The 24,206-nt window shown below is 32.9% G+C and overlaps 3 protein-coding genes across 7 annotated transcripts; 1 reads left to right on the top strand and 2 right to left on the bottom strand.

Moving 5' to 3' along the window:
* Positions 1–600: 600 nt before the first annotated feature.
* On the top strand, positions 601–3,427 carry LOC107816175 (uncharacterized). Of its 3 annotated transcripts, XM_016641864.2 has the most exons (6): positions 601–767; positions 1,467–1,638; positions 1,765–1,842; positions 2,424–2,540; positions 2,646–2,838; positions 3,003–3,427. In XM_016641864.2, exons 1-5 carry the CDS (start codon positions 658–660, stop codon positions 2,811–2,813), a joined length of 645 nt encoding a protein of 214 aa, XP_016497350.1. In that variant the 5' UTR covers positions 601–657; the 3' UTR covers positions 2,814–2,838; positions 3,003–3,427. The 3 variants fall into 3 exon arrangements, with proteins under 3 accessions (XP_016497350.1, XP_075074060.1, XP_016497351.1); XM_075217959.1 differs by lacking the exon at positions 1,765–1,842 and having other exon boundaries at positions 606–767; XM_016641865.2 differs by lacking the exons at positions 1,765–1,842; positions 3,003–3,427 and having other exon boundaries at positions 607–767; positions 2,646–3,001.
* On the bottom strand, positions 2,718–6,627 carry LOC107816174 (terpineol synthase, chloroplastic-like). 2 transcript variants are annotated; one of them, XM_016641862.2, is made up of 8 exons: positions 6,427–6,627; positions 6,067–6,183; positions 5,524–5,782; positions 4,450–4,807; positions 4,143–4,361; positions 3,937–4,048; positions 3,569–3,817; positions 2,718–3,392 (listed from the first exon to the last, which is right to left on the bottom strand). In XM_016641862.2, exons 1-8 carry the CDS (start codon positions 6,427–6,429, stop codon positions 3,066–3,068), a joined length of 1,644 nt encoding a protein of 547 aa, XP_016497348.1. In that variant the 5' UTR covers positions 6,430–6,627; the 3' UTR covers positions 2,718–3,065. The 2 variants fall into 2 exon arrangements, with proteins under 2 accessions (XP_016497348.1, XP_016497346.1); XM_016641860.2 differs by having other exon boundaries at positions 6,067–6,627.
* A 4,885-nt stretch (positions 6,628–11,512) lies between these two features.
* Positions 11,513–15,052, bottom strand: LOC107798542 (terpineol synthase, chloroplastic-like). Of its 2 annotated transcripts, none has more exons than XM_016621553.2 (7): positions 14,589–15,052; positions 14,204–14,459; positions 13,467–13,851; positions 12,984–13,199; positions 12,705–12,843; positions 12,236–12,484; positions 11,513–12,072 (listed from the first exon to the last, which is right to left on the bottom strand). In XM_016621553.2, the coding sequence occupies exons 1-7, from the start codon at positions 14,883–14,885 to the stop codon at positions 11,776–11,778; spliced, it is 1,839 nt and encodes a 612-aa protein (XP_016477039.1). In that variant the 5' UTR covers positions 14,886–15,052; the 3' UTR covers positions 11,513–11,775. The 2 variants fall into 2 exon arrangements, with proteins under 2 accessions (XP_016477039.1, XP_016477040.1); XM_016621554.2 differs by having other exon boundaries at positions 12,984–13,022; positions 14,589–15,024.
* Between the last annotated feature and the right edge of the window lie 9,154 nt (positions 15,053–24,206).

Here is a 24,206-nt window from a genome sequence, read left to right as displayed (position 1 = left end):
AACGGCTAACTTTTCGTTAAAGTAGTACTGCGTTTTACCTAGTTATGTAACTTTTTTTTAGCATTAGAAACATAATTTTTGTCCAAAAAAAACATCAAAAAAGTTTCAAACTCTCTATATAATATATAAATAAGTAGAATATACTTTTTTCTAAATAATCAAAATACTGAAAGCCACTTAATACTTATTCGCAGAGACGGAAAAAAAGAAGACTTAGAGCTCGTTTGGCTTAGCTGATTTAAAGTAACTGATAAACATTATGTGCTGAAAAACACTTTTAAGTGCTGAAGCTGATTTAAAAAATAAGCAGTTATGTATTTGGATAAAAGTGCTGAAATTAATAATAAACAGCTGAAGAATTGGGTATACGAAGAGTTTTGTTTTAAAAAAATATTTTAGGGATAAAATAGTAAATATTTCGATCAAACCTAAAGTGCTTATAAGCTGAAATTTGATAAGTTAATGGACACCAACTTATGGTTTTTGACTTATTTTTGACTTATAAACATTTAACTTATAAGTATTTTAATTTCTACCAAATGCATAGATAAGCCAAAAAGTGGTTATGACTTATAAGCTTAGCCAAACATACTCTTCTACTCGTAGTGGTAGATAAAAGAGGGTGTTGGCGGCACGGAAAGCGTGGATGCGGGAGAGATGGGAGACGAAAAGGTGAAGAATGAAGCAATGGAGATAATGGGAATGTTCCAAGTGCTGCCTCGTCTCGTCGTCTTCGATCTCGATTATACTCTCTGGCCTTTTTATTGGTACCCACCCAATTTCTATCTTCCTTTATTCCTATTATTGTTGATTTATTATCTATTTTCTCTTTTTTATCAGTTTTTTTTTTCCAATTTATTGATCTTGCTGGATTTATCGGATGCTCAGTTTTGACTATTCTTTTCATTTTTAGAGTAATTGATTCGCGCTGCCTTTCGCACTCTTGGAACTGCTTTAGCTTCTTTTCTTTATTCATTTGTTTATTTTTTTATCCTGTGTTCTCTATATGCTGTTGGGCCGAATTAGAGCTTAATTGGATACACTTGATTCATATATAGCCGACCTCAACTAGTTTGAGATTGGAAATATAGTTGATTTCTTGTTCTTTGCGTGGTTGCAGTATTGGAAAATAGGCAATTAGCTTCAAATTTGAAGAGGGGGTGGGGGGTGGGGATGGGGATGGGGGTCGGGGTCGGTGGATATGTGGCTTTTATTTGTAAGAACAGAATTTTGAGGTCATAATTTTCTAAAGCCAAGGATGTATGAATTCTATTTCTTGTCCCGAGGCCTTTAATTTAGTTCAAGTCTACTCCAAGTTAACATTGCTTGCGACAACTTTGTGCCACTGTTTCTATATCTCATCATCCCTTGTTATCTATCCGAAAGAAAGAGAGAGCTTGTTATTTTGCTTAAACTTGGTCTTGGAGTACTCGTAATACCATTTTTGTGTCTGCTTTGTATTTCAGTGAATGCCGCTCCATAAATGAAAAACCATCTATGTATCCTCAGGCCAAAGGTATCTTACATGCCCTCAAGGACAAGGGAGTTAATGTTGCTATTGCCTCACGATCACCCACTCCAGACATAGCAAACGCTTTCCTTAAAAAATTGGGGATAAAACCAATGTTTGTAGCTCAGGTGAGATGGTGGAAATCTCAGCATCTCTTTTCATCGTTTTTCTATAATGCTACGATAACCTGCAATTTTTATTGACAATAGCTATTACTGCTGTCAATTTAGCTCATCTGCCTCCTTGTTTTGTAGTTGACTTCCTCGCAACCCCTCTTTACATGGTCGAGGAGTGGGAATAGTAGGTTGGAAGAGAGAAAGACAAAGAAAATAGTAGGTCCATAATTATGTTATCCATATGCTATGAGCTATGAAGAAGTTAAATTCTAATAGAAATGAATGATGCTTTAAAAAGCCCCTTATAACCTTAGCAAACTGTTGCAGTTACATTCAGAGGTTTTTGTTCGCTAGTGTATAGCTTGATGGTTTCATTTATGTATATTTCAAAATATAGTTTATTGTTCCAATTTGAGAAAGTTTTCAACGTAGCAACATTTTGTCCCCGATTTCACTTTTTAGATTTTGCCCTGCATATATATAAAATACTTATTTTGCTGTTTACTACAGTTCAACACTTTCTAAGCCAAACTAGGCTCAGAAGGCATCTTCAGATTTGACTGATCTTGGTGGTTTGGTCGGTCTTCTAAGCACCTCCTATGTAGGGTTAGGAATGTATTTATATCTTACATGAATTGAGTTATCCTCGCTTTTGGGGCTAGGAGAGCTTAAATATTTTACTTTACCCAAGGTGCTCCAAAAATAAGGTAGTTAAACTTGTTTTGGTTGTTTTACTTTTATCTGATGACTGATGCTGCTTACCGTGAGGTCATTATGCTGATTACTTAATGCTACAGGAGATATTCTCCAGTTGGACACATAAGACAGAACACTTTCAGAAAATCAACCGGAAGACGGCGGTGCCCTATAATGACATGCTGTTTTTTGATGATGAAAATCGGAACATACAGGCGGTATAATCACTCTTTGCTAATTGTATCATGCATTTCAGTTGATTCAAATAATAACATCACTTGTTGGTCTAAATCAAAGTAGTACGCTAAAGCAGTGTTTTTCAGGTTTTAAAAATGGGTGTCACAAGCATATTAGTGGGCAAAGGGGTAAATTTAGGGGCTTTCAGGCAAGGACTCTCCGAGTTTGTTCAGAATTCTGCTTCAGTGGAAAAGAACAAAGAACGATGGCGCAAATTCTCAAAAGAACCAGGTTCATCTAAAAGCGACACATAATGATGTCCCCAGCATAAAAAGAAAGGTAACTATTGGAACATCTGCTGCATTAGCAGTCAAGCATATGGTCCCAAGTCCTGTATCAATTCATACTTACCTATTCTCATTGGAGAAACGACTTCCGAATCTATTTTGTTGATATGAATGTTATTGTTGTATGAATACAATGCATTTGCACTCTTTCAACAGAGACAGGTCTCGTATGATATACAGCACTCTGGATAGTGGAAAAACATCTTCATTTGCAATGAGTCAAATATTAGAAAAGGCTTTTAGTTGGTGAGCTGGAGGAATAGATTCAAAGAGCAATGCTATGATGCGATTTTTAGTCTCAGAATTCTGGCCGCCATGGCCATCACCATGCTGGTACATGCATTGTGCCATTCTTGCTAGGTTCATAGCACTCGTAACAAACATCTTAGGGAAGGGGTGTGCTGCTACATTATGAGCTTCGTTCAGTTTCTTCCACGTCTCACTAATCAAAAGCTTAATATGTTGTCGAGCATCTTCTTCACAAACTTTCTTTTCGTTCATGTAACATTGTATTGATTTGGGTACATCACCCCTTTTCAACTCTTCCTACATTAAGCAATAGAAAAAGCATTGTTGGTAAATCGTCGCCATCTATATAAAACAGCAGGCAACTGCACTTAATAATTGAATTACTAATCTGGAAAATAAGGCAGATATCCTTCAACTATAACAGATCAAAATACATTGATAGTGTCCAAATATTAAAGGAGAGTTCTACATACCGATGATGTTCCTAAATCATTCGCGAGCCGCAAAATCAAGGCTGACCAACGAATTATGTCATGGTAATTCTTTAAGTAATGCAAAGCCTCCTTGTTTACAGGGTTAGCAATGAGGAAATAGGCATGTACTAATATAACTGGAGCTGATATCGAAATCCAGGCATTGTCCATGTATTCTTCCATGGTTGGAATATACTTGCTAAAGTACCACTTTGCTTCTCTTAAGTAAGATTTGCACAAATCTGTCCACTGAAAATTAATACCGTGGCATAGTATTATTAACTTTGACTCATCAGGTAATAATACATATCAAGAAAGGGAAACATTTCAGAAAGATAAAAGAAAAAATTACAGCATTTAAAAATTACCGCATTTCTTAGATAGGGTACAATGAGAGCATCACAAGCCACTTCATTAATAAAGTTGTCAAGTGCAAAATAACACATCTTCATATTGTCTGGGAGGTCGTCGGCATTCCATCTAAATTTTTTATTACAAGATATAAAAATTGGCTGCAAATTAATTATGTTTTAACAAATTTTAACATTCGAAAATACGAGGTAGTGTTAGTTACCTTTGAATGGCATGAGTGAAGCATTGTAGTTCATCCAGAGTACCAAAAACATCATATACATCGTCTATTGTGGTTATTAAAGCATTTACCTTTGTGGAAATTCTTCTGAAGTATCCATATTGAGGAAGGAAATTTACTCCAATTGTCCAAAAGAAATTCTCCACTAATCTATCCCTAGCAAATGGCAGATTCTCTGCTAAACCTGTTTCTTTCCACCACCTATTTTTCCATATCTAATGAATTAGAATTTAAACATGACAATGAAAAGGCAAAGTCCTGTTTAATTTCCAGTGGAGTAATCTATTACCTTGCCACATATTTTAGGTCTTGAATATGAGCTGCTTGAACAATGTTGAAGTCAAGGATAGCCAGCTCAAGCAATAAAGGAATCATGTCTTGTCTTTTCTTGTAAAAATTGATGAACCACCTTGCCTCTAATCTCAACATCCTCCAATGCAATGGAAGTTCCAAAGCATGGTGCACTAATTCAGCCACATTTTGGTCATTATTTTTATTTTCCAAATATTCTCTCAAGTGTTTTTCAGTCCAATTTCTTGCTTGCTCCAATTCACTCTCACCTTCTGTTGCAAGAAAAGAAGCTTCGTACAAATATAGCATTCCCTTTGTATCCTCAGTGTGAGTTTCACTAAGACCATCAAATATTTCTGCAACCAAAAACCATATATTGTATAGTATTGTATGATTCGATCCTTAGGAGTGGAGAAATTCATGGTAGGAAGTCTTTCCCTTTTAGCATCCATACGTGGCGTGAATGAGAATTAGCAACCCATTGGGCTTGGAATACAACATCTGACACTAACAAATCTAGTAGAATCTCACAAGTGGGGTCTGAGGATGATAATATATATGTTCGCAAACCTTACCTCCACCTTATGAAAGTAGAGAGACTATTTCTGGTAGATCCTCGGCTCAATAAGAGTGAAAGGAAACAATAAACATATATTAGCAACAACATGTAATAGGCAACGGAAGCAAATGACAAAACATATAATAACAAAGATCTAGGAATACTAAAATACAAGAATAATGCCAATCCTACATGTGAGACTGATGCACTGTATAATAACAAGGAACTATTGGAATTAGAAAATGCAAGACTGGCGCTAATACTACTGGTAAGTCAAAGAGAAACTCTCGACTACCTGTCAACCCACGACCTTAATCCTCGACCTTCACACCTTCTTGTAGATGCATAAAGCCTCCCCCCACACACAAGAAAAAGGAGAGAGAAAAAGTAGATACTATACCAAGACCACTGCTTTTTTAGTGGGCGACGTGAATTCGGATTAGACGGATCAGTGAGTTTCGACTACCAAATACATAAAGAAAAAAACGAAGAGAAATATAATGTATATAGCACCTTGTGAAATGTTAAACCCGTGTTGTCTCAAGAGCCTAAATGAAAGAGCTTTAGCATACAAATCTCCGTTACTTATGCTAATTTTGTCACATACGTAATTCAGAATGCTGTATATTTCATCCTCAAAGTTATAGGATAATCCAAGTCTTTGCAAATTATCGATAATCTCTAACTGATCCAATGGCTTCATGTTACGATCACTAAGCATAATCTTGACTTCCATCTTCAGCTCATCGCGTCGTCTGATAAATTTCTCGCCCTACAAATTCCATACATATGCTTATTAATTAAGTAGCATTTAGCATGAGAGGAAAAGAAGAAGAAGAAAAAGATTATATAGATTTAATTAATACAGCTAATACAATAAGACCTCTCTATAACAATATCCTTATAAAACACTTCACTATAAAATCTAATTTTTTCCGAACCAAATGCCATGTTCTGTTATAATATATGTTTTCTATAACAGCAATTCGCTATAACATCTAAATATATCTGGAACAAACGAGGCTGTCATAGAGAGGTTTGACTGTAATAACTTACCGAATATCGGTTCTTCAATGATCGAATTTGAGTATACTCCCAAATAGAAGGCTGATAATTTCCAGATCGTCTAAGAGGGGCAGCTTGAGCATTAGAAATATTGCAGGATTTTGGAACCTGTAATGTCCAAATTAAAATTGGTTTGCTAATAATTGATGCAGAGATGATTGTCGCCATTACCATTTCCAGTTATGGAAAACGGCCGTTTAATTATAAGTGTATGAGCTTAGCACTTAATTAGCTTTAACTTCCTTTTTAGTTACATGCATGTGTCCTTGCAAGATATATATATTGTTGGGAAAAATAACATCTCGCTCGGGAATAATATTCACGGTAAATAATACAAAAGAGTAACTATACCATATCTTCTAATGGGATAAAATACAATACTCGAGCGGAACAATATAATACCCCAATAATATTAAAATTTGGTAGTGTCAAGAGACTACTACAACTTCAAAAGAAATAACACTAACTCATTATAATATTACTCTCACTCTATTTATCTCACAAACTCTCTCTCCTATCTCCTTCTCTCGTTTTGGTGTACTTAAAACGAAGAACATAGGCTTCTATTTATAGCAAGCCTCAACATCCAGACAATCAATCGAATTTGATTTTACAAAATCAGATTTGCCCTTATCAGAATAAGATTTGGCTTTTGCTATTTGCAAATGCAAATTGCACGCCTACCATTGCCACTCTTTCTTCCCATCAATTTTTTTCTTTTTGTTTCTTTTATTTTATTATGTAGGTCCCCCCAACACACACATATATAGAGAAGTGGTATCAGGGGCGGATTTAGGAGCGCAAGGGGTTCACCCGAACCCTCTTCGTCGAAATATTACACTGTATATATAAGGCAAAATCTATTTTTTACCTTTATATATTAAGTTTTGAACCCCCTTAACACAATCCAAAAGTGTAGTTTAATGGTCAAGGGGTTCAAAATCTACATAAAGTCATGGATTCAATTCCCACTAAATACAAAAAAGTTTTTTAAACCCCTTCGTGGAGATCCTGACTCCGCCACTTAGTGGTATTGCCTAACTTCTACCTTTCAAGTAACTTGTAGAAGTTTTAGATTTTATCTAAATCATGATGATTTGGTTGGCGTATGATAGTAAAGTCTGATTAGATCATTTGATGTCTTATCTTCTACTGGAAAGAAAAGAGCAAGAAAATTTCAACGAAAAAGACCTATTAATATGATAGCATTAAATCAACTATTCATAATACTCATGTTTCACATGAATATGAATGTATAGTTGGATAACAACGGGCGGATAAGTTACCGGGTAAATCTATTAAAATTACAATAAATAATAGATATAAATTTATAATTTTAAAAATATACATAATGGATTAATACTAATAATTTAAAGTTGAATCCATAGATCTTAAGTCTTTAATACTCTTATGTGAATAGCCGATCGAATTCACAAGTCTGTCTTGAATTCCATTTATAACTATATCTCCACAACCACCATCTTGTCCCAACTATTTTTTTTATATATTTTTCTTGTTAAAAAAAGAACTAGTATTAGTACCTATGCGATGCGCGAACATAAATTATGTCAAATTGTAATCTATGTTGTTTGAATTATTTGCAAATAACCTTAAAATACAAACCTTTCATATAAAAATTATATAACATTAGATATTAATTTTGAAGCAAGATATGAAATAATTATTCAAATCTTGTAGTAGACAACTTTTATTTTATTTGTAGCAACCTAATCCCTTGATTTTAGTACTTGTATTTCGTTTCAGTGTCAATATTAAAAAATACTAAATATGTCATGTTGTGATTTGTGTTGTTTGAGCATATTATATCATATTATTTTAAGAAAATTCTTATTATCACTTTGTTTTTGACTGAAAGTTAAATATGTCTTATTCATCACATCATTTTATGCAAATTCTTTTTTATTTTTGTTCTTTTCTTATAGTTATTGTATTATTTACTATTTAATATTATTTTACCGTCATATAATTTTTTATTAGCTTAATAATTTAATTAATATCTTGCTTATTATCTTTTTAACAGTCTTTAATAAATATAAATATTTTATTCTTGAAATTTGGTATATTTTTATGTTTGTACCCTCTTATTCAGAATTTTTTAATCATTTAAATTTATCATTAATATTTTTAAATATAATTTAATTATTTAATTTTCCAATTAATTTAAAGTATAAATCACATTACCTTATTTTTTTATACATCTCTTCCCTACTATATTTTAAATAGTTTTTATATTAATATTTTACCTATAACCAAAATAATATCATATTTTATTTTAAATTGTAACTTTGAATTAGTCTAAAATATTAATACATAAGTTATTTGATTATTACGTTCCAAATATATTGAGTTCTCTTATAATTATTTTTGTATTAGATGCAGTTAAATTTTCTTTTCTTTTTAGCTTTAAGATACAAATTTAATTTTTAATTATCATTAGTAAAATTACCTATATTAGAAATTAATTTATATTTTTAAAAATTTTAATTTAATCATAGAAAAATATTTCTTAATTGTTTGAACACATTATATCTTAATTTTGTAGTAATATTTTTACTGTTTTATTTCTTTACATGATATTTTCAAAAATAAAAAAAATCTCATCTTAAATTTAAATAATTCTTATCATTCTATGTTGTAAATTGGACCGCATTTTCAAAATATTATGCTACGCTTTCAAACTTAAACTAACTGCACTCAATTCAGATATTAATCATAGGAAAATATTTTCTTAATTGTTTGAACACATTATATCTAAATTGTAGTAATATTTTCACTGTCATTTTATTTCTTTTCGTAATTTTTTTTCTTTTTTAGTTTTATGATTCAAATTTAATTTCTAATTTTCATTAGTACCTATATTATGTATTTTTAAATATGTATTTGTTTTTTTATTTTTCATAAATAAGACTTCAATTTCGTGGTATTCTCCATAGTTTGAGCATTCTCAACATAGTTTTAAGAACATTCTAATCTCAAATTCAAATAGTCTTTCCCTTTCTTTCTAATAGTAAATTTTTAATAATTTAATATAATATTTCTATTGTTTAATCTAATATATAGTTTTATTACGTTTTATGTGGCTTTTCATTAATTTGTAACTTTATTTAATATTATTATCACTACTATTCTTAATATAATATAGATAAATATATATAAATTTTTGTAATTATAAAATAATAAAATAAATATTTATTTTGTTTAAAAATATTTCTAGAAAATTTAAAAAAATTTAAGTTTTGATAATATTTTTAAGTATTGTATATTTACATTTATTTTATTTTCTAAACTTATGATTTACAAATTTCCTCACATTATCTCTAATTTATTTTTATTATTCAATATTTTAGTTTTTGATTTTATCTATTAGACTTGAGTTATGTGGACTTATCCATATTATGATTTTTCTTATCATAATATAAAAAACTTTCTCATCTCAAATTTAAATAAGTTTTACCCTTTTCTCTATAATAAAAAATCTGAATTTTTATTTTTTTCTCTATTTATTAATATATATATATATATATATATATATATATATATATATATATATATATATATATATATATATATATATATATATATATAATTGTAATCATAAAACAAAAATTTATTTTGTTTTAAAAATATTTCTCGAAAATTTTAATTTTTTTAAGTTTTAATAATAGTTTTTAGGTATTGTATATTTACATTTATTTTATTTTCTAAACTTATGATTTACAAATTTCCTCACATTATCTCTAATTTATTTTTATTATTCAATATTTTAGTTTTTGAATTTATCTATTAGACTTGAGTTATGTGGACTTATCCATATTATGACTTTTCTTATCTTAATATAAAAAACTTTCTCATCTCAAATTTAAATAAATTTTACCCTTTTTCCATGATAAAAAATCTGAATTTTTATTTTTTCTCTATTTATTAATATATAAAAATTTTTGTAATCATAAAATAAATATTTATTTTGTTTTTAAAATGTTTCTCGAAAATTTTATATTTTTTAACTATTGTATATTTATATTTATTTTATTTTCTAAACTTATGATTTACAAATTTCCTCACATTATCTCTAATTTATTTTTATTATTTAATATTTTAGTTTTTGAATTTATCTATTAGACTTAAGTTATGTGGACTTATCCATATTATGACTTTTCTTATCCTAATATAAAAAATTTTCTCATCTCAAATTTAAATAAGTTTTACAATTTTCTCTATGATAAAAATCTGAATTTTAATTTTTTCTCTATTTATTCTTTATTTTTAATATTATATTATTCAATAACTAATATTATTACATTGTCATGTGAATTTTTATTATCTTGTTTGAATTTAATACTATTTCTACCACATTCATTCTAATATAATATTGATAAAAATTTAAAAACTTTCTCATCTCTAATTCAAATAATTTTTATCATTCTATTTTCTAATTTGGACTGCATTTTAAAAAAGTATGTTATCCTTTTAAATTTAAACTATCTGCATTCAATTCAAATATTAATTATAGAAAAATATTTTCTTACTTATCTGAATACATTATATCTAAATATTGCAGTAATATTTACGTATAAAATATTCGTTTACGTGATTTATCAATATTAATATGACTTTGTTATTCTTGTTATTAAAATATTTTTTCTTGATTATTTAATTTTTTTACCTTATAAATAATTTGTATACTTTATGTAAGATCTTAATTTGCTGCTTGAATTTATTTAATTTTTAAACTCAATAAATTTTTAATATCGTAAGTAAATTTTATTTTTATTTTATAGCTCCAAAGTACAAATAGTCATAGCTTATCTCAATTTATGTCTTTCTATATTTTTTATTTTTTTATTCTAGTTTTTTAATTAATTTTTTACCTCCATATTTCTAGCTAATATAGAAGAAAATCTATGAGTGAATATATATATACACACACACACACACACACAATTATACAAATAAATATAAATATAGATATAAAGATTGGATTTGTCTAAGATCTATTTGGATTATGTATAAGATTTATTAAACTATTTTCATTAATTATGTTTCCATTTATAATTTTTAATTATTAATGTTGTCCTAAAATTGTCAAGTGGCTTCATTTTAGCTTGCCACTTGGCTTAATCACAATATGCTGCAGATTAAATTTGACGCAGACAGCAGTCTATAAAAATGAGTAAAGTTTAACTCTAAGGATTTAACTTACATATATTGAAACTGTAATTTTTTTTTTTTACAAAATAAGTAAAATTTAACATGTTATAGAAAATTATATTATTTGACTTATTTTCAGGTAGTAATTCTAATTATTATGGTAAATATACCTACCATAAAGTGTGTTTGTGTGTGTATGCCAAGTAAATTGTTATGAGCTTAGCACTTAATATAATTAGCTTTAACTTCCTTTTTAGTTACATGTGTCTTTGCAAGATATATATATTGTTGGGAAAAATAGCCCAGGAATAATATCCACGGTAAATAACAATAACACAAGAGAGTAACGACCAAATCTTCTAACGGGGTAAAATACAATACCCGAGCAGAACAATATAATACTCCTATAATATTACAACTTGATAGTGTCAAGAGACTACTACTAACTTCAAAAGAAATAACACTCTTTATTTTAATATACCTCACTGTAGTATTACACTCGCCCTATAGTCTTGCAATAATTGTAGGACACTATAGAATTGTGATAGGCTCAAAAAGTAGTTTGGAAATCCGATTTATGATGTGAGAATTTTGAATTCCATGCCCATCTCCATGCTGATACATGCAGTGTGATGCTCTTGAAAAATTTAATGCAATCCCAATAAATGTTTCAGAAAATAGTAGCTCTTCCATTTGGTCTTTGTTCATCAGTTCCCATGTCTCCTTTATCAAAATTCTAATTCCTTCTTTTGCCTCTTCTTCGGAAACACCCTTCTCATTCATAAAACATTGAATTGACTTGGAAACATCACCCCTTTTTAACTCTTCCTGAATTAACAAGAGCAATAGAAAAAAAAATGAACGATATTATGAATTTGCTTTACGTATAATCTTCTTGAATCTTAGTGTCTCTTCATCCGAATGGACTCTAAATTAAGTTATTTTGAATCATAGTACAAATTTTATCTCAAAGGAAAGTATAAAAACGTACCGATGATGTCCCCAAGTCATCAAGAAAACGATTAATTATAGCACACCGACGAATTATGTCAGGATATTTGTTTAAGGACTCCAATGCCTCTTTTGTAATTGGATTGGTGACAAAGAAGAATGCATGGACTAATATCAAAGGAGTTGCAATTGAAATCCATGCATTATCTATGTATTCTTCCAGAGTTGGCTTATACCCTTTGTAGTACCATCTTGCTTCTTGTAAGTAAGCTTTGCATAAATCTGCCCACTAATTAATAAATTGTCTCAAATAATAATAATGCAAATAAATGGATTTGGTGTTTAATTTGTGGTTTAGGGGGTGGGGAGGAGAGGTGGCAGATTCAACTGAACCCAAATATTTTTAGATAGAGCATAAATATATGTGTGCGCGTGCCAAAAATAACTAACTTTTTAATAAAAGTAGTAAACAAAGAATGAGTTAAAGATTCTAAGTATAATGAATTTACTTGTCTTGTAAAGTAGGGTAGGACATTGATCCCTTTCTCTTTGAGAATATCATACGCCATTTCATTGGTACTGTTGAAGAGTGCAAGGTAACATATTTTCATATAGTCTGGAAGCTGCTCCATTGCTTTTATATCCCATCTGAATTTATATTACCAGAAAGCAAAATTTCACATGTCAGACACAAAACAATATAATTGAGACGATTAAAAAAACGAGCAAAGGGGTAATATATACTTTCTTCTATTTATAGATGTAATTGCTTCCTTGAAGATACTGACCTTTCAACAGCATCAGTAAGGATTTCCATCTCGTCAAGACTGCCAAAAACATCATAAATATCATCTAGGACTACAATAAAAACTATAACCTTTGTTAACATTCTTCTGCAGTAGCTGTATTGAGGCTCAAATAGTAACCCCACTGTCCAAAAGAAAGCCTCCACTACTCTATCCCTTGAAAATGACAACTCTGCTAAATATGTGCTCTTCCACCACCTTTATATTTCATGAAAATAATTGATGTATGAGAAAATTACCGGGCATGTTTATCGATAAACATTAGGAGTTTCAAAGATAATTAATCATAATACTTAAGTGGAATTAATTAGAAACCTGGAAAATAAGGTACTATGTATTAGACTATTAGCCCTATTATAATAGGCCAAAATACACTGCTAGTATAACTTAAATCCACAATAAACGTTTACGGCTCACTCTAAATAGATTAATCAAAAAGTATCAACATGAAATTAAGAGGCTTACCTCGATAGAATTCTCAAATCTTTTTGGTGTGCTGCTTGAACAATGTTAAAGTCCAACTTAGCAAGCTCAAGCAACAGAGGATTAGAACTTGACATTCTCTCATAAATGCTTAAATACCACTCTGTCTCTAATCTTGGCATCATCCAATGCCTAGGAAGTTCCAAGGCATGTTGTACTAATGCGACCATTAGATTTTCTTCATCACCACAATGATTGTCAACATAATTCTTTAGATGTGTCGTCGTGAATCTTGTGGCATAGTTTAAAGTGGTTTCAGTCTCTGTAGCGAGAAATGATGCTTCATATAATTGTAACAAACCTTTTGTATCGTTACAAATACTTTGCTTGAGATTGTCATTTTCGTCCTTGAAGTTGTTGAATATATCTACAACACAAGAAACCATATATCTTAAAGGTTGGCATATATAGATACTCCTTGCATTGTGGCTAGCTCCTCATGAATTATGTAAAAGAAAATATCTCTTGACGCTTTAATTTATGTGAACTGTTCCTTCTATAGGTTCAATGTAAATTCACATCAAAGACAAGTCTGGTGTATTTTCAATTTTTTTGGGTGTATTTATTCTCATTAACCTACTCTATTTTAATTTTATCTTAATTCTAGATCTTGTTTTCCGGAAATTTAAGAAAATATTGCAGTAATGACTACCACAAGTTCTGAATAAGAAAATTCAGAACATGAAAGAAGAAGGAAATTAGTTTGGCAAAATCAGTACCTTGAGAGATATGAAATACATGTTCTCTCAAGAGCCTAAATTTCAGAGCTGTGGCATATAATGAATCTGCTGAAGTACTGTGCTGGTTTATGCTGCTCAAAATTTGCATAATTTCGTCCCTGAAGTGGTAACTTACTCCAAGCCTTTGCAAATTATCAATCAGCTCCAACTTCTCTAATTCTTCTAATCCCTCAGCCATTATTATCTTCTTCATTTCCTCCTTCAGTTCGTTAAAATGCTTCATATACTTATCTCCCTACGCAACACATTTACAATTGATGATCAGCTCGAATATCAACGTACGTAATCTTTTGAATGATATTACGGCAAATTAATTATGCAGATTATTGAATAACATGAGTATGTGCTAAACAAATTATATTACCGCATAATCATTGTGTATGGACTGAATATACTCAAAATCCCACATGGTAGGTTGGTAATTCCCTGAACGTCTAGAGAGATTTTGATCTGAAGATGAAATAGCAGAGTACTGATTAGGTGATGGTTCAGTTTTCATGCTGCGGCCTGCAGCTGCGGTAGAGAAGCAGCTGGCTTTTGATACAAGTGACGGCTTTTCTCGGCTGAAAGAGGAAATTAAACAAGTAGCTGCTGGTGGCGGAGGTATTTTGGAGGTGGCCATGTGCAGCATCCATACGTTGGTAGATATTGCCACGTCCATTATATTGATTCACTTCAATGTGTGGGGAGAATTTTTAGCTTAATGTTATCTAAATAGATTCATCTTTATGACAGGGAAAAAACTTACACATGCTTTTTGTGTGTCTCTTTATTTTGACACGGCAAATAGAACTAATAATAATTAAGTGGACGCAGGAAGTCTATGTCTTCATAATTAGTTTAGCATGGTACTCTAAAAATAAACCTGCCTTCTGAGTTTTCTTTCCACATGGAAATCATTTCCCAATCCAAAATATATGTCAAATCCCTCAAATATATCTGACTTGTCTTTTATCTTTTGGAAATTTGAGGAACATTTAATTGGAGTGATATTTGGGTTATATGTGATGCTTTTTCTTGGATTGTCAAGGCTGGCCAGGAAAATAAGAACTTCCTAGTTCCCTTAGTACTCCCTCTATTTCAATTTATTGTATTATTTGACTCGAAAGATATTTACAAGAATGAAAAACAAATGACACTTATAATTTTAAATATGTCATTGTATTTGTGTTGGTATAAAATTTTCTCCTTAAAATAATATATAGATGTTTCATTCTTTTCAAAACAAATTAATGATGAAATAATGGCATGCCAAGTAGGGAAACGGAGGGAGTACGAATAATTCGTGAAGGATATCTATTCGAAAATCTTGTCCAACAACAACTTGTTGATGATAGTTATGCTTCTATTTTCAGTCACGTTTTTCATAAGGAGATAGAAGCAATTATCATCCTATAGTAGCTGCCCAAAATAATGTTGTTGCCGGCCCATCCATAGATTGCACAAGATTTCTCAAAGGTTTAGATTGAGAAAATCCAAGTTCATTTACCAATTCACCCACTAAATTGCAAATCTTGATGTCAAGTTTTATTCCCACTAGAGCTAATCAATCACTAACCACTCTTTATAAAAAAACTAGCGAAACGTTTCTGTTGAGGGAAAAAGAGAAACTCGAGCTCGCATAAAATATAGTTTAACAACACAATATAGAACAAGTTCGAAGTGGTAAATTAAGGGACATACTTCATATATTAGAATTGAAGGGTTATTTCTCAATTACTGAATCTTGTATCAAACTTCATTTGGTAAAATACCCCGCAAAAAAAAAAAAAGGTAGGGTGGAGAAAAAACCTAACACGTAATTACCTATCGACACTAGTTTGGGGCGAAAGTTGAGTTGCTGCATGTAGCTTAATTTATTTGCTCTGCCAAAGTAATTATTATAGATGATCACTTAATTTTGGGTAATTGGACATCAAAGTTATTTACGTTTTTTTAATCATTTAAAAGTTACTTTATTTTATTTAATTATCTTCAATGGTCATCTATCACTTCTTCTTCTTTTTTGTCTTATGAAAATTACTTTACTTTACCTAATTAGCTTCAACTGTCATATATGCCGAATTTTATATTTTTCAGTAATTTAATGATTTGACAAGTTTATTTTAAGAAAAAAATATAGTTAAAACACTAATTAAGAACCTGGACCGAATTAGAATTCAATCTAACAAACTGACCCAATACCTAACCCCACTTATTCCTTTTCATTCTGAAAAATGTTCAAGCACTCACAAGGTTGTTTGTTGTTGTCCGCACATTTCGTTCATTGACTTCCAGCCTTTCATATCTTAGTACGATTTTTTTCCAAGTTTAACACTATTCATATTGATTGATAGCTCACAAACAAAACTAAAATTTTAATGCCTAGGTATCTTGAGAACTTTTTTTTAGAACCTCAGAAAAACCCACATATGCTCTACGGGTGAGCACTGTGTGCATGTTGGCTAAACCTTCCATTGTGTAATAGCCTGAAAACCACACAAGGAATGTAAACTGTACTAGGCATACAAGCTCGATCCAGAAGACATTAAAGGGAATATTTGTATGGATGACCACTTTCCAAACCAACTGGGTCATCCCTAAAGGGACATCTTGAGAAGTTTATCACTAGACATAGAATAGTAAATGAAAATATAAGTGTTTGGGCATATGTCGGGTCATGTATTAAATCGATTTAGGGTTGAGTAGGGTTCTAAATTGGTCCAAGTTTTTAATTACGTATTTTATTCCCTCCGTTCTAATTTATGTGATGGTGTTTGACTGAGCACCAAGTTTAAAAAGATAAAGAGGAATAAACAATTTAAATGGGAGGGGGTACATGCTACGGGAAAAATATCAAATCTAGTAGAAACTTAAGAGAAATATGAGAGAACGATTCAAGATCTACAACAAAACAATAATAATACTGTTGTGGCACGCAACCCGATCCCTTATCATTTAACGCTGTTGCGGTGTGCAACCCGATCCATTTATATCACTGTTGCGGCGTGCAACCCGATTCAATATAACGTTGTTGCGGCGTGCAACCCGATCCATATATAACATTGTTGCGGGGTGCAATCCGATCCATATATACCATTGTTGCGGCGTGCAACCCGATCCATATATAACATTGTTGCGGCGTGCAACCCGATCCATATATTTATATACCTTTAATAACAACCATACCACGAGTCCTGGCAAGGGATCAACAATAAACTACTCTATCCCGGCAAAGGATTCAACAATAAAAGCAATTACGTCCCGGCAAGGGAGAAACAACTATAACCAATCCTAACCCAACATCTACTCATCTCAGCTAACACCAATACTCGGTCATAAGTAACTTCCACGAAACGAAACTCAATCCTTGATCAATATCGAGAATCATCAATTAAAGTATCTATAGTATCATTTAAGAACATAACAAATTTCAATTTAAGACTCACTGTAATGCGCGACACCAACGTATAGATACTCGTCACTATGCCTATACGTCGTACTCAACAAGAAGCAAATAGCAAATAAGACACAACTCCTAATCCCTCAAGCTAAGGTTAGACCGAACACTTACCTCGATGCTACGAACTCAATTCACGATTCAACTATAGCTTTACCCCATGATTCCACCACCAATTCGCTCGTATCTAATCACAAGTTACTTAATTACATCAATAAACGCTAAATGAATCAACCCCAATGCATGAAAATGAGTTTTCCAAAGTTTTACCCAAAAAGTCAAAAATCGTCCCCCGGACCCACATGGTCAAAAATCGAGGTTCGAACCAAACCCCATTACCCATTCCCCCATGAACACAAATATATAATTTATTTTGAAATCGGACCTCAAATCGAGGTCCAAATCCCCAATTTTTGAAAAACCTAGGTTCTAGCCAAAACACCTAATTTCCCCCATGAAAATCATTGATTTTAAGTTGAAATCATGTTAATGATTGAATAAAACTAGTTAAAAACGACTTACAATTGATTTGGAGAAGAAGAAGCCTTTGAAAAATCGTCCTAGTGTGTTTATGTTTTGAGAGGATATGAAAAATGGGTTTAAAACCGTCTAAGTATAAAGATGCAGGTCGCAGGTATGGGAATTGCAAACCCCGACCTCTGCTAACTTGGGAATTGCGAAACAGGGTTCGCATTTGCGAATCCTTCAGGAAAGCTGAACCTTCGCATTTGCGATCATAAACGTCGCATTTGCGACTTGCCTTTTGCATTTGCGAGCCAATTGGTCGCATTTGCGATCAGGCCTGCCCAGATCCCATTTTCGCATTTGCGATGGAGACTGCAGACCAGTGCACATTAACTGAAAAACCTGCAATTTTTCTAAATTCAAAATGCACTATGTGGCCTATCCAAAACTCACCCGAGCCCTCGAGGCTCCAAACCAAATATACACACAACCTCAGAAACATCCCACGGACTTATTCGTGTACTCATATCACCAAAATATCATCGGAAACATCGAATTAAACCTCAATATCAATGAAATTTCTCAAAACTTCTTTAAACACCAAACTTTCCAATTAAGGTCCGAATCCCGTCAAACGGACTCCGTTTCTTACCAAACTTCACAAAATTATCTTAAATTATATATAAGACGTGTGGCGGGTGCTGGAACCAAAATACGGGCCCGATACCAACATGTTCTAATCAAAATTCATTTCCAAATCTTTTAAACAATTTCAGAAAATAATTTCTTTCAAAATATCATTTCTCAGGCTTGGGACCTCGGAATTCGATTCCGGGCATACGCCAAAGTCCCATATTTTCCTACGGACCCTCCAGGACCATCAAATCACGGGTCTGGGTCCGTTTACTGAAAACGTTGACCGAACTCAAATTAATTTATTTTATAGTCAAAAGTTATTATTTTTCACAGATTTTCACATATAGGCTTTCCGGCTACGCGCCCGTATTGCACATGCAAATCGAGGTGATGCTAAAAGAGGTTTTTAAGGCCTCAAAACATAGAATTCAATTTAAAAGCAATTTTGGGTCATCACAATAAGTATCATATCAATGTACGAACAAGAGAAATTAAAATGAAAGAAGTTTAGGTGAGAAAAAAATACATATTTAATTAAGTTGTGAGAAGGTATAAATTTTAATTTTGCAACTAATTTTTCAATTTAATTGTTGAGTGTACGAATGATCAGTTACACCGCATGAAAAAACTACCATTTTTTTTCTTTCAAATATGAAATTCCAATTGATGAATTTCCTTTTGTTCTTTCTATTTTCACTTTCTTCAAAAATATTTTTTGGTGAAGGTTATTTTTGCCATATTATTTAGAAACCTTGCGGCTACTTATCTTCCACTATCTTTTTGTGAGTCAGATTTGGAGAAATATTTTTATTAAGCAATTATTCTATGATAGTCTATAAGATTATTCAATGAGTTTAACTTTAATACCTTGAGTAGTTATTATTGTATTTTGGCAATATAATTTTATCTTTTTATCATTTGCACCATGTGAAATAAATGTATTTTTCTAAAAGCATCTTTCCTACATTTATTTTCTATTTTTTTGTTAAAAGTTTCTTGCATAATTTTACGCCATTGAATTACTTTTAATATTTTACAATAATATTAGGATATTAATTTTCCATTTCAGTGGATCTTCCTTATTGTGCACATACAAATATGTGAATTTTTTTTAAAAAGAAGATTCGTTAAATCAAGTTTAATATTGCATGATTGTTCAACTACATAATGAGGATTCATATATTTTACTGGGAAGATTATGAGAAAATGCCACAAGCAGACTGTCACGATCCTAACCCCGAACCTGACGTGATGGTGCCTCTCATGAAGACAAGACCAGCCAATTTAATTCAATTCATCTTTTAAAGTAGTTAATCAACACAAAATAGACTAAATATGATTTAATAATACAAAATAGCGGAAATATCGATAACAATGCGAAAAATCCAACCCGACACAGCCCTAATCGGGGTGTCACAAGTCACGAGCATCTACAGGTCATAATACAAGTCTGCTAACTCCAATAACGAGTACAAATGATTGAAAGGAAATGGAAATGATAGAGAAGTAGAGACACGGGGTTGCGGACGTCAACAACTACCTCGAAGTCTCCAAAAGGCCCACCTGGAACTGGAGGAAATCAGCACTCCGGAGTGGAACCAGCTACGCCTGAATCTGCACACAGGGTACAAGGAGTAAAGTGAGTACTCCAACTTAGTGAATAACAAATGTAAATAACGACTGAAGGTGAGAAAACACGTAAAGTACAAGGCATGTTATAATGAAGCAGTAAAATCATTTAAAAGCAGTAAAACAGTGAAAAGTCAAGTAAAATCCTCTTTCAACCAGTAAAACAGGTAATTGACAGATAATTAAGAATAAGTAACAAATAGAAGTTCGCCTCTCGGGCACAATATCGACAACTCTGCCCCTCGGGCAATATTTCAGAACAGAACCAGCCCCTCAGGCTCAATCTCAGAACAATACCATCCCCTCAGGCTCAATCTCACATCACAATGGGTACCCACGCTCGCTGGGGGTGTACAAACTCCTTGAGGGGCCCCTTACGGCCCAAGCGTAATGACAAGCCATCTCGTGGCATCAAAACTAGGCCCTCAGCCTCATATCAATCAAGCCACCTCATGGCGTACATATCTCAAGCCCTCGGCCTCAAATCAGTATCAGTGTTTCCTTACAATATAGGTCCTCGGCCTTACTCAGTCAAAAATCATCACAAGCCTCTCGGGCAATAGTAAAATGATGTTTCTCATCCCAAACATCATTTGAAATATCATTTAAGTCTTAAAACTGAGTAAACATGGCTGAGAAGTAAAATAGTGGAAATTAACATGATTGAGTTCAAGTAATAAGTCAAAACAGTGAGGAAATAGTAATAAAATCCCCGAAGGGTTCAAACAGTTGGCACGAAGCCCAAATATGACATTCAGCCCAAATCATGATGATAGCAAATAATTTCAGTCAAATACGCGGTAAAATCATTAACCGGAACGGACCAAGTCACAATCCCCAATAGTGCATGACCTCACGCTCGTCATCAAGCGTGTGTCTCACCTCAATATAGCACAATGATGTGCAATCCGGGGTTTCAAACCCTCAGAACATCATTTACAATCATTACACACCTCGAATCGGCTAAATCTCTAGCTCGCGACGCCTTTGTCCCTCGAATTGGCCTCCAATCGCATCGAATCTATCCAAAATCAGAACGAGGACGTCAAAATATGCTAAGAGAACGAAGCCCAAGCGAAAATAATCAATAAAAGGCACAAATCCCAAAATTACCAAAACTCGAGCCCTGGCCCACTTCTCGAAATTCAGAAATTTTTACATCAATAGGTTCCTTATCTCCCCACGAGTTCATACATATCAAAAGTTCTCAAATCTGACCCCAAATAGTCCTTCAAATCCACAATTAAAGGTCTAAGTTCTCAAGCCATAGTTTCCCCAATTTTCACCATTAATTTCCATAATTTCTAGCTCTATTCCATGAAATAATAACATAAGAATGTTTTTTAGGTCCGAAATCCTTACATAACGAAGTTCCCTTGAAATCCCTCTTCCAAATCGTCCAAAAGCTCTCAAGCCGAAGTCAAAAATGGTGAAATAGCCCAAAATTTGCGAAGGGCTCTTTTAATTCATCTGCCCAGTTGTTCCGCATCTGCGGCACCTTTTTGCCGCTTCTGCGCTACCGCATATGCGGTCTATCCACCGCTTCTGCGGAAATCACTTAAGGGCCAATTCCGCATCTGTGGTCCACACTCCGCATCTGCGGCTCCGTAGGTGTGGCCCGTCTACCGCATCTGTGGTTACTGACTATTCCTCTCGAATCCGCTTCTGTGGCTCGCCTTCCGCACGTGCAGCACCGCACCTACGGTCCCCTAACCGCAGGTACAAAAACACCAGAAGCAGCAAAAACAACAGCATCTGCAAAACATCTCAACCTCTCCGATAACCACCCAAAATCATCCCGAGGCCCCCGGGACCTCAACCTAAGGCTGTATTGTGGTCCGGGCCCGGGACCAGCCCAGGACAGCAGGCCAAACGGGCTGGTTCTAGCGGGCCCGATTTCTAGTAGTGCATAAGCCCGTAGCGGGCCGGGCCAACCCAAATAGCCCATGAGCCCGAGAACGTTAAGCCCGAGACCGGCAGGCGGGCCTGGGCCGGTTCAACCGGGCCCCAACGGCTATTTTTTTAAAAAAATTTTTAAAAAAAATGACTACGGTCATATTTTTAAAATCTAGCCGCTGGCCATCAAAATTCAACCGTTTGGCACTTTAAAATATAGTCATTTGGCCCCCAAATTTTGTTTTAACCCCAAACTTTTTATAATTATACTTTTTTCCAATTCTCAACTCAACTATAAATACCCCCTCATTCTTTCATTTTTACTCACAAATTCATCAATCTCTCTCTAATTTTCTTCTATAATTGCTTACTTTATTATTGTAATTTCGTGAAAAATTGTGAAGTTGGTGAATTGAAGTATTCAAGTCTTCAACGATATTCAATTTTCAAGAAGTTGTTCGTCAATTCGGTAAACTCGTTTCAACTCTTAAGTTTTAATATTATAGTTTTATTAGTTTTATTTAGTATAATTATAATTAATATGGCATTTTCTTTGAAAAATATTTTTGGTGGTAGCGGTAAGGGAAAATCTAAAATTTGTGAATCTAGTAGCCAAGTTACTACTCTTCCCCCGGCTCCCCGACCCAGACCTGTTACCCGTCCTCCTCCACCTGTTATTCTTGATAGTGATAACCCTTGTTTTCAATTTTCTGATAGTCAATTTTGTCATGATGTTACACCAGGTCAACAATTAAATGAAGAAGTTATGAATGCTCTTTATCCTAATGAAACCATCTTTGAAAATGATGAGGAAAATGATGATTTAGATGAAACACAACCGGATTTAGATGATACATCTACATGCCCCGCCTGACTCTCCTGTAGTAACCCCTACTTTTAATAGACAACCTGCTAAATGTCCTGAAACATCTCTTGTTTGGCACTTTTTTACTCAACTAAGAGAACAAAATAAGGCTAAGTGTAAAACTTGTGGATCTCAACTAGTTCATAAATTTACTGGAGACCGTAGCGGTACGGGTAGTTTGACTAGACACATTGAAACACCCTAGAGATAAAGCTAGATTTTTACAAATAAAAGTTGCGCAAGAGGAGACAAGTGTAGATACTACGGTTAACCCTAGTACAAGTTCAAATCTAGTGCAGCCGGGAATTAACACTGTTACAGGTGGCATTTTATATTATAATCTAAATAAAGATCATGAAGAATTGGCAAAAATGATTACTGTTATGTGCTTACCCTATAGTTTTTCTTCTAACCCCCATTTTGTGCATTATATTAGAAGAGTTTTTAATTATACTTATAAAGGATGGCCTCGCGCAACTGTAAAGAGTGATATTTATAAATATAAACATGAATATGAACAATATTTGTGCTATTTATTTACTCATATAGATTGTCGCATTGCTATTACTACTGATATTGGTAGAAGTGGTAATGACTGTGATTATCTAACTGTTACAAGTCATTGTATAGATGAGGAGTGGATAATACAAACGTGCATTATTGCTTATAGAATAATTAATTCACGCCACACAGGTAAGTTTATTGCTAACACAGTTGCAGATATTTGTAGATATTTTTGCATTAGAGATAAAATTATGTCGGTTTCAATGAATAATGCTTCTAGTAACACTAACTCTATAGGCTTGCTTACAAAAGTACAAACATAACCCAATACCTTATCCAAACTTGTTCCAATCATCAAAATGCCTCAAACAACATCAAATCTACCAATTCACATCGGCTTCAAGCCTAAGTTTCTAAAATCTTCCGAAATACGCTTCTGATCAAAAAACTCAACCAAACCACGTCCGAATGACATGAAATTTTACACACACATCCCAAATGACACAACGAAGCTACTGCAACTCTCGGGATTCCATTCCGACCCCTAT

This window comes from Nicotiana tabacum, chromosome 7 (assembly GCF_000715075.1).
Source record: "Nicotiana tabacum cultivar K326 chromosome 7, ASM71507v2, whole genome shotgun sequence".
NCBI classification, from domain to species: domain Eukaryota; kingdom Viridiplantae; phylum Streptophyta; class Magnoliopsida; order Solanales; family Solanaceae; genus Nicotiana; species Nicotiana tabacum.
This window is presented reverse-complemented; position numbering and strand designations above follow the sequence as displayed.